General features: G+C 38.1%; 2 protein-coding genes across 2 annotated transcripts in view; both read right to left on the reverse strand.

Annotated features, from left to right (window-relative positions):
• kcnt2b (potassium sodium-activated channel subfamily T member 2b) overlaps nucleotides 1-8,147 on the reverse strand; it is a 42,179-nt gene extending 34,032 nt beyond the window's left edge. Inside the window, exon 1 of the mRNA XM_032538538.1 lies at nucleotides 7,477-8,147. Within this exon, the coding sequence (XP_032394429.1) occupies nucleotides 7,477-7,565 (89 nt within the window). The 5' untranslated portion in view covers nucleotides 7,566-8,147. The remainder of the gene's footprint in view (nucleotides 1-7,476) is intronic.
• Nucleotides 8,148-8,763: 616 nt separating this feature from the next.
• Nucleotides 8,764-11,630, reverse strand: part of qtrt1 (queuine tRNA-ribosyltransferase 1) — a 6,560-nt gene continuing 3,693 nt past the window's right edge. Inside the window, exon 9 of the mRNA XM_032538588.1 lies at nucleotides 8,764-9,944. Coding sequence (XP_032394479.1) covers nucleotides 9,792-9,944 — 153 coding nt within the window. The 3' untranslated portion in view covers nucleotides 8,764-9,791. The remainder of the gene's footprint in view (nucleotides 9,945-11,630) is intronic.

Below are 11,630 nucleotides of genomic sequence, written 5' to 3' on the forward strand. Positions count from 1 at the left end.
CAAAACCTTAATGACTTGGAGAAGATCTGCAAAGAGGAGTAGAACAAAATCCCTCCTGAGATGTGTGCAAACCTGGTGGCCAAGTACAAGAAATGTCTGACTTTTGTGATTGCCAACAAGGGTTTTGCCACCAAGTACTAAGTCATCTTTTGACGAGGGGTCAAATACCTATTTCTCTCATTAAAATGTAAATTAATTTATAACATTTTTGACATGCATTTTTCTGGATTTTTTGTTGTTATTCTGTCTCTCACTAAACTCGCAAATGTACAAATCAGCAGGGGATCAAATACTTTTTACCCTCACTGTAAAAAGGGATCCTTTAAGAAAAGAGGGCACAGCTAAAAGAGCAAAAACTGGAAAAAGGCAAAGGCACAGAATAATATGAATAGATTCCAAATGCGGGCAGGAAAAATTCAATGGGATGACAATAGGTGCCTTCATCCAACCAATGGTTGACAGGGCAGATTGTCCCTGACCCAGATACACAACCGCCACGTACATGAAAACATATACACAAATCCCGCTGAAAAAAAATCCCTTTCTTGTGGTTAAAAGACACATTTTTCTTTTAACACTGACAATGCACAAGGTTATGCTGACTGAACAGAGATAAAAAATAATGTTGAATTCATTCAATAGCACTCATTGCTGCCTCAAAATTCATTTAACTCTTCAATGAAACAAGCAAGTACTTTCATAATAACTTAATGATGACAATTAATCTTTGTCTGGAGAAAATCAACCGGTTTATGTCGGGAACGATCTATTATTCAGTCCACTGTGTGTAATTACATATCTATAGCCTCCAACAATAATTCTTTCTACCCCACCAGCCGGGGAAAAGCACAGTAGGAAAACGACAGCCATCATTTAAAACAAATAAGTAATGTATCCCACAGTATATTGACAGAAAGTAAGCGTGCACTGCAGCCATTTCCCCCCTTCTCCATGACGTAAACCATGCAGCCTTGCCTCCTCTTTTCCTGAAATGATACTTTACTATTTATTGCTTAAAGGAGGACCTGTTCTGTTGACACATCTCCATTGTTGACCTAAAGGACAAACAGCACACAACAATTCAGTTTCAAATTCACAGAAAAGCCCAACTTAAGTCTGTGATGTGCTGACAAAAAATGCTGCAATCATTCATCTATTGAGAAACAAAATGTGGTTTAAAGTGATGCAGAACTCTATCAAAAGCCATCCAATGACATTCTATCCCATAAGATTGCATTAGCCTCGGATGATGCACAGACATTTAACATCTGATCAAATCAACGTGAGATATCAATCTGCTCTAAAGTTGTCATTAAATCACTGCTTTGGTGATTACATAAGCGACGCAAAAGGAGTGCAACTTGAGAGGTATCATTTCTATTGCTTGTCCCTGTTGTCTCTGTGGTGTATTAAGCTAACACAGTTTGGGAATAGGGGAGCTGCGATCAGTGGACAACTGTGATTGTGATCCCCAACAACAGCGTGGCACAGCAGCTCCCTGACCCCACTCTGATGCCACAGGGCCTTACAGCAACATCGAACACACCGCTAGAGCCCAGATGTGCTCAGACACATGCTAGTCAGCCCAATGGCTGTGTTAGTATCCACAGCAGGAAGGCTCTGAAGTGTTGACATTGCCCATCTAACCAAAAGGCTGGTTAGGGAATTCAATATCTAGCTTAGTAAAGCCAAGCGGTGGCAACAAAAACTCTAAAAATAGCGTAAAAGAAACATGTGTTTAGATGACCACCAGGAACACACCCTGCACTGTTATTTCTACAGACTTGCTATTGCCAATTAATGACAACAATGAAAAAGAATACACCTTTAAGATACTACAAAATATGTGTCTATCCTTTACCATATATGTAATTATCTACACATAGCCACAGCTGGAATAAAAGAAACAATAAACTCTGATTGTACGACTAAACTGAAGTGTCTCTCATTCTGCCTTCAATGTCTCTCACAAAGAGAGTGGCGGCTCATGTTCACTAGGCATTATGTGCACAGTATTCTTTGCAGCAGGGTCACGCTCAGAGACTGCATTTGAGCCCTCAGCCTTCCATCCTCCCACCGTGCCGTGTCATTTGTTCTCAAGACGGATCTACTATATTTAATTTTCAGGGCTACTGGAAACCCTTCCTCTTCGCTATTATTAATTAAGATGTTGTTTTAAGACACTTTTGTTTAATTAGAAGGTTTTGACATTCTTCAGACCTACAACTTTGGTTTAATTAGCCTACCCCACTCTCGGCCTACAGCTTTCAATCAACTATGCAGCGCTCCCAATTGATTTCCATTAGCAATTGTTTTTAAAGTTAACTTCACTTTAGCTGTTTCCTAGCAGATCTACCTGCTCCCTCCCTACATCTCCGCTTCTCTCATCCAGCTGGTAAAAAAAAAATATATATATCACCTTTTCTCAGAGTGACTTTTCTCATCATACAACCCATTTGTATTGCTAATAACCTCCCTTTATGCCAGCCCTGGCTCTACAGGCATGAAGCATAATACATTCAGGATTCTTAAACCCTTGACAGAGTTGGCTATCATCGTTCAAAACTGCCTTATAAATGATATGACTGAAATTTACATGAGCTCTGAGAGACTCACTAAAGGACTCCAGCGTCCACCTTATAGAGAAGTCAAAGCATTGTAAAACTGGGATGAAGATGGGGACATTGAACATTGGGATGTAAAATGGCGGAGAGACTAAGATTAAGCGAGAGAAGATGTGGAGGTGACAGCCAATAAGAAATTGTTTTAACAACAAAGAGCAGTCATTTGTATGGTAATGCTAGACTCTGAGGATGACTCCCGCTGAGGCTTTCTATTGTAGAGCAATAGAGACTCTGTTGAACTCCATTTGTAAAACATTAGGCATACAAGTTGAGCAAGGAGTCATGTGTGTGTTACTAATATGTAAGCCAGAAAATCACTTTAAAAATTCTAGATACTGCACATATACAGTAATGTACACAAACAAGTTAATTTGTCATTGGAAAGAGCTGAGATTAGGAAACTGGGTGCAGACGGCTACAGAAAGCTATCTTAGTTTACAGATTTAACCAATCTGTGAGAAAATTGACACAAAGTCAGTGACTAATTGCTAATATCAACAACCACCCACTTCAGGTCTCAATATCATTTTCATTTCAGGCAAAAAACACAAAAATAAACAATCAACATGATCGGCGAGAGAGGCAGATCATCACGTAAGTTACTGTATATATAGCCAACATGGGTAGTCCCGCAAGAATAAAATCAGCAGTTGCAGGATTACATAGCTCAAGTGCTTTTCATATGTCCTTATGCATTCTCCTTCACATTTTTCTTTGACCTCATGACATTTTCCAATCCTGGTCAAGGAAATTTGGTTAGGAAAATACATTTTTCCACTATTCGACTGCAGCCCAGGATATTATTGTCAAGTCATTTGGCTTTTTCTCAGAACATAAGCCTCTGACACACTGCCAGAAAATATAAATGGTGCCTGCGTAACCAGAACATTATCACTTAAATGTTCCTACTTCTCTCTCCTTGAAGCATTCCTGTAACAATAGGACACACATTCACTTACTGATCAATTTTTCAGGCGCAACCTTGATTAAGGTTATGGGTTATGGGGACTACACAGATAAAGATATTGGTTGCATCTAAACTTTCCGCAGAACACAATGTCCAGAACACAGGTCCACTAAAAAATAGAAACACTTGCAGAGGTACAAAAAAGAGGCCTTAGATACCAGTAAAAACACAATCAGGAAAATAAGAGATCCCTGTGTATAAAATACATTTTTAAATCAATTCCCATCTTTAAAAGTCTGTGCTGAAAATTGCCTCACCTGAGAGCCGTTCAATAGCTAAAGCAGGGGAGGGGTGGTGATGGATGTTAAAACAGGGTGATGTAGGGACACAAACCCAGAGAGATGCAAGCTGAGAGGAGAGGACAACAGAAAGAAGGCCCACAGAGGATGACAGAAGTGGGATTATAAGGTTTAGTAATGTATGTATTCCCAGAGCAGAGTGCAACCATATGTGTCAAGGAGATAAATTATGCGTACACATGTTGACATTTCGATGTTTGAGAGCTTCTGTGCGGGGACGCATTAATACTGTAAGGAGCTGTGAACCTGAGCCCATTGGGTCCGTCTGGTTCTTTGACGATGTTAGCTAAAGCTACCCCTGGATTAATAGACCTCGGCATGACAACTCTGTGTGATTCAGCTGTATAATTAAGCATTCTGTCACTATCAATCACAGCTTCCACTTTCCTTCTAATCACTCCGTTTTATAGCCGCTAATAATCCCTGGACATCTCAATCACTTTCTCACTCTCTCAAGTGTTGTTTATTTATGAATGCATGTGGATGCTCAGACATCACTGCTCTGCAATATGACAAAATAACTGTAACATACACAGCCCACACATGTTTATTTCATAACTTAGTGCCTTCTAGTGCCGTTAAAGTGTTCTAAACCCCTGAAAACACTCGACCACATCATGTGTTTAGAGGGTATTACAGCACATCTGTGGCACTGACACACAAATAGTCCTCTAAAACTGTCTCAGCAGTCTGGAAACCAACCAAATCAATTACAGCCACACTGTCACTATACCACTATTTTGTTTCTGAAATTATTCATGTTGTTGTCAACTGTCTATTGTCTCACCCCTTTTAGAGGATGAGGAGCCTGGACTATAAAAAGTAATCTCCTTTTGTCTCATGCTTCCAAGAAAAAAGCAGCAACCCCGCTCTCACTGAACCTCTGTAATCAAGTGACTGAGGTCACACTGCATTCAGGATTGGAAACATTAGTCCTCCTAGAAAATTACAGAAGGCCAAGAAGAGCACGGCCAGAGTAAGCAGGCCTAAACTTCAGCTGTGCAAAATATGACTCTTTCAGAAGTCAGGGATACAGTAGGGATACAAATACACAGTAGCCTTTAAAGCTATGATTTATTATTATAATTATTAATATCATAATCATTATTGACATCAGGCCTCTATGGTAGCATGCAGCAACGTCTATGTAATGAAGCCAAGCAATGTCGGAACCCAAATTGATTTCTTCCATGCTCTCAATAGTAAGTTTTCCCAATTATCTAATTTGAAACACCCACTCAAGTCCACAAGCAAGTATGTTAGTCCCACCTAGCAACAAGAGACACCAAGCGTGAAATTGAGGTTATGGTTTTCCATTTGACAGCATTATGAAATAGCCGAAATTAAGCAATACATATCCTATAGTATTTCAAATCTTCTTCCCTGCAAATGGGGAATAAGCAAAGGTTAATTGTCTGTAACTATGCACACACTTAAAATCGTCTGTGACAGATGGGTCTCGGCATATCCCAGACATTATGGCATGAGGAGAATATAAATAGGGTAACACACTATTGGTCTACACTTTGTATTTGAATTTTGTTTATTTTGCACAATAAAATCAAGACAATAATAACACACAAACAAATAAAGATTGTGCAGGTAAGATTAAGAAACCCCTAGGGGCTTATAGAAGGAGTCTCAACTAAGACCGCTTAGATAATAATAATAATATAGATAATGAACAATTAATCAGACAGGTCTTAAGCCTCTTTTTATAATTCTTGACAGAAGTTGACTGAATGCACTGTTAATATACCTGTTCCATAACTGAGCTCCCCTGTATCTAATAAAGAATTGGCAGAGCCTAGTACGGAACATTGGAAGATGTAAATATTTGGCATGTCTTGTATTACAACTGTGTGTGTCAGCATTAGACTGAAAAAATACTACACAAGGCATTGGAATGGAAGTTGGCGGGTGCAAAATTTAAAAAATAAAAACAAAAGTACTTGGTACCTATTTATATTAAAGACTGATAGAATCTTAAGCTCTTTAAAGAGAGGGGCTGAATGATCAGTCCAGCTGCTAAATGTGGCAATTCTGCAAAATTTATTTTGCAAAGTATATAACTTATCAAGTTAATTGGGATAAGTAGCTCCCCAAATAATATTGCAATACATTAGGTATGGCTAAATTAGGCTATAGTAAAGAGTAAGTAAACATGTCTGATGAACCAAACTTCCAAATGTGCCAATGATACCAATGGATTTAGAAATCTTACTGCAAACAAAACGAATATGCTTCTTCTTGCTTAGACTGTCATCTATCAGAATTCCAAGGAAACCTGTAGAGGATACCTGAGTACTTGAATCATTTCCAATGTAAGTACAATAATTATATTTGCAATACTTTTTTTATTTTTTATGTAAATATGTTGATGTTAGTATCTGTAACATTAAGGGATAAGTTGTTTAACTTAAACCATTTGAAGATGGATGGATGGATTTGGAAATGTTTCCTGAATCAGAATTTGTTTTGGCCATGAGAATAGAAAATTCAGAAAGGGAAAAAAATAAATTGGTATCATCCGAAAAAATGTTCAGAACCAAGGAGGATAATGCTGCAGACAAGTCATTTATATAAATAAGGAACATAAGTGGTCCTAGTATAGATCCCTGTTGGACCCTGCATGTTATAGTGGCTCTATCAGTTGTCCATCCATTGGTATTAACAAACTGATGGCGATTATGAATATAGTTGCAAAACCATGTATAAGAGATTCCAACAAATCCATTGTGTAATAGTTTTGGAGTAAGATATCATGATTAACTGTGTTAAAAGCTTTGGATACATCAAAAAATATTCCTAAGACATATTCGTTGTTATTTAATGCAGTATGAATTTTGTCAATCAGTTAAAAAACAGCCATTTCTGTAGAATGATTTTTCCTAAATCCATATAGATGTTCATACAGGATGTTTTCCTTCTGCAGATGTTTCATCATTCTATTATATACCAACTTCAAAAATCTTGGAGAGACATGGAAGTACAGAAATAGAATGGTAATTATTAAAGGAACGTTGGTCTCCAGATATAAATACAGGAACTACTTTTCAATTCTCAACCCATTTGGAATTAGTTTACTTTCTAAAGATGTATTGAAAATGTACGTCAGCTAGTTGATTCCCTTATACTGGGGAATGCCATCAAAGAATTTTTTGATGTTTCAAATTAATGCGCCACTTGCATTATTTGAAAAGGAATGGACTGTATATTGCTGAATTAATTAATTTCTGATTCTCTTTGGAGTATTTTGGATGAGAGAGAGTTTTTTTTTCTTGTATGGTTTAATTGGTATATTGCTTTTGGTGGGATCACATTCAACTAGCAGCATTAGCAAAAATCGTGTACGCGCACACGGATTAGCCTAAACCTGTTGCAGCACCCATGACAACAGCGCTGCACAGCTGGCAGTAGAATACTCCAACACATTCATACACCTGAATTAACGAGATCACAGGGAGAAAATGTAAACACAAAACAAATGAGTACTCCATAGACAAATGCTATGATGGTCTCGTGGCGCACAAATGCGCAACGGATTCAGTGCGTCGTGCGTAAACGATTCAAGTTTCATCCTTACCTGTCGTCGGTCTGCCAGTCCCCGAGCAACAGGTCTCGGAACCGGTACCGAGGAGGCAGCGGGAGCACCTCCTTTTCCAGTTCGACCATGGTCCTCCTCCTCACGGCCCAGAGATAGAGACAGATATCACCGCAAACTGCACCTCCACAGCGAGGAGGTGAATCCCCCAAAACCAACTCCGTTCCTCTTCCTTCTGCTATTCAAAACGTAGATTATTAACGAACACATTGATACACCTCATGGCATCGTCTACGACCTCTTTTCAAAACAGAAATTAAGTTTTCTTTTTTGGCACCTTTTTTGGCATCTGTCACAACGCAGCTCTACTTTTCTTCCTACCGAAGCAACAGGTCGAGGATGTTTATCCGTCGGTGCGTAGGGGAGGCTCCACTTTTACTGTGACAGCTGGACAGCAACTGGTTGTCAGCATCCTCCCTGTCTGAGCTCCGCATGGACGCACTGAAAGCAAATGTACAAGCAGCCGTTGGGGACTACTGTTCTGCTGCGACGCCTTTTCATTTCAGGCATTACAAAAAAAGTAACAAATAAAGCAACAGTACTCACAAAGAAATCTAGAATATTGTACAATAAGCTATTTCCATCATTGCGCCAAATTATCAGCATTCTTCCCTGTATAATCCTGAATGATAACACAACTGTAACACACATACGTGATAGCCAGAAATGTCTGATACTTCTGTGGAGAGACCTGTCTTGCTGAAGAAAGCATGAAGACACATCCAATTTATTTAGTGCAAGATTTATAACCTAGCTCGGAGCTGTTGCTCTCTCATTATATATTTCATATCTTATACATATATATATATATATATATATATATATATATATATATATACACACACACATATATTTACTTATATATACAAACATACTGTATATATATATACATACACATACTGTATATATACACATACTGTTATATGTATATACATACATATATACACACATATATTTACGTATATATAATCTAATACACAGTTGAAACAGAAGATACATCCCATCTCATAGAAAATATACATAAAGTATAGTATAGTAGTATAGTATATATATAGTCTTGCAAAATATTTAAAAATACAAATACATTCAAAAGTAGGTGTTCCTCTAAATGTTGGCAATTACAACATAAAATGACAAGCTGTCTATTATAATATACACAATTCCACTGTAAATATTTCAGTTAGCTCTTTGTGTAAATAATTAAACACTTTTTTTTAAGGGTGTAAACACTTGTAAACTACTCTTATTATGCACCAAACCCGTAATTTCTTTTGCAGTAGACAATGTTATTAGTTTGCCTGCCACTCATTACATGTCACAGGTTTAATCTTGTAGAGCCTGTGGTCATAACAGAAGCCGTAATGAAATTCAAATGTGGTGCTTAAGGGAACTGTTGACTCAAAGCCACAGACAACAGGTGTTATTCAAATTAACTTCCAATGATTAATATTAATCAGCGAGAACAAAGCCTTGACACAGCACCATAAAGTAGATCCAAACAAAACCTCCATTCAAGAGGGTCAAAAATAATTTTTGCCCATTGAATGGATGAAAACACAAACACTGGATAAAAAAAAAATTGATTATTTAGATGGATGCTGAGTTTAGTTTGTGAGTAATTTGAGCACATATGCCTAAACTTACTATGCTATTTTTTTTTAACAGAAAAACGGCTTTTAACCCTATTAGGAAACTTATGTTGCATAACATTCAGTTTTACAGACACTTTGATAGAGTTGTATCTATTTTGCCCTCTGGTGGTCATCATTACACAAAAACACAATTTGTATTGAGCTAGATTCATTTATCCTTTAAAGTGTTATCTTACAAGTACTAGTCTGTTAGGATGTAGGTTAAAACACCAGAATACATATGCATTAGTTAATCTTGTGCCTTTGGCAACAAGGAAATACCAGGTTGACAGGAAGCCAAAACATTTCATTTCAAGTGGGTGGGCCTTGCTCTGTAGCCATGGTAACAACAAAAAGTGTCTGAGCATAACAGAGGAGATAGTTCATGTATTTCAAACCTCATATAAACCCCAATCTGTGACATTACCATAATGTCTCTCTCTGAGGACGATTTGCAGAGGCAAAAGAGTAAAGCAAAAGACAATCAGGTTTTATTCTTTCAGATCTAGAGCCATTTTCTTCATTGCTAACAAACTGGAAATTCATATACAAATATAAAAAAAGAGTAAAAAACAATCATCAATAGAAAAGTCATATAAAAAGCTAGTAATCTATCAGTCAAAATTTGACATCCTCATTTAGAGCATGACAGTTGCCTTCCAAGTTCTATTCCAGTGTAACGTTGACGGAGGCTAGAGCGTCAACGGCCCAGCTGGGGTACTGGTCAGGAGAGGGGAACATTCGCTTCATGAACGTCCGTATAAACTCAGGGAAACGGCCTTCCACAATGCTCTGTCTCACAGAGCGCATCAGAGTGAGCTGCAAAGAGAGATGTTTGATGAATTGAAGGAAATAAATGTGATCAATGATCTCCAGTGAGAAATTTAATTTTAATTTTAAATTTTAATTTTATCTTCTGCAAAAAAAAGAATATGGGACTGCTACGCATAAGCATCCTCAGAAATTAGAGTAAACTTGTTTCATTTGTGACATATCACGGTAGAGTGACGTCCCCAACAACCCAACCAACACGGACATCCCTAGAGCCAGCTTATAAACCGGCTTTTTTTTTTTTTGAGTATTCTTTGGGCGTTTTTGGCCTTAACTTTTGACAGGACATATGAAGACATGAAAGAGGGGGGAATAACATGCAGCAAAGGGCCACAAGTCAGAGTTGAACCTGGGCCCACTGCGTTGAGGAGTAAAGCTCTAAATATGGGCGCCTGCTCTACCAACTGAGCCATCTAGGCGCCAGGACTAAATCAAAAAATGCATGTGTTGCATAATTTGACATTATCCTTTATTCTCTATGAATCTGAACATTATGTTTTGGGACACATCTGTCACAAAAGGACAGATGGATGGAACAGGATTTTGATAATGCCCGAAGAGAAAAGCAAGTTTGTGCCAAGTTGAGGTATTGAGGTTCAGAGACTACTAAAGTATTAAATGGCCGTGACCGAAGCGAGGACATTTGTAAGGTTCAACATCGTTTGTCAGGTTTCTGTCAGAGCAATTAAGACATTAAGAGTGGCTCAGATTCATAGCTGTCAGTGGCAGGATGGCAGATACAGGAAACAAATGAGTTGAGAAAACACACGTGACACATGTATTTGCTTGAATGTTGAATTTCATACACACACATGAATTTGAAAGAAACAGACAGCATTTTAAGCAGAATTTTGGGATTTACTTATTCTAGAAAAACATCTTCTGGAATATACAGTGTATATGTAGTACAGGCCAAACGTTTGGACACACCTTCTCATTCAATGCGTTTCCTTTTTTTTCAAGAAAATTTACTTTGTAGATTATCACTGAAGGCATCAAAACTATGAATGAACACATGTGGAATTATGTACTTAACAAAAAAGTGTGAAATAAATGAAAACAACTTTTTTGACAGTGCTGCAAAACCTTGGTGTTTTCTCAATGAGCTTCATGAGGTAGTCACCTGAAATGGTTTTCACTTCACAGGTGTGCCGTGTCAGGGTTAATTAGTGGAATTTCTTGCTATATTAATGGAGTTGGAACCATCAGTTGTGTAGAAGTCAGGTTGACAGCCGACAGCCTTATTGGACAAATGTTAGAAATCATATTATTGCAAGAACCAATCAGCTAAGTAAAGAGAGACGAGTGGCCATCATTACTTTAAGAAATGACGGTCAGTCAGTCCGGAAAATTGCTAAAACTTTGAATGTGTCCCCAAGTGCAGTTGCAAAAACCATCAAGCGCTACAACAAAACTGGCTCACGTGAGGACCGCCCCAGGAAAGGAAGACCAAGAGTCACCTCTGCTGCTGAGGATAAATTAATCTGAGTCACCAGCCTCAGAAATTACAAGTTGACAGCAGCTCAGATTAAAAGACCAGATGAATACCACTTAGAGTTCTAGCAGCAGACACCTCTCTAGAACAACTGTTAAGAGGAGACTGTGCGAATCAGGCTTTCATGGTCAAATAGCAGCTAAGAAACCACTGCTAAGGAGAGGCAACAAGCAGAAGAG

Source organism: Etheostoma spectabile, chromosome 15 (genome assembly GCF_008692095.1).
Source record: "Etheostoma spectabile isolate EspeVRDwgs_2016 chromosome 15, UIUC_Espe_1.0, whole genome shotgun sequence".
Taxonomy (NCBI): domain Eukaryota; kingdom Metazoa; phylum Chordata; class Actinopteri; order Perciformes; family Percidae; genus Etheostoma; species Etheostoma spectabile.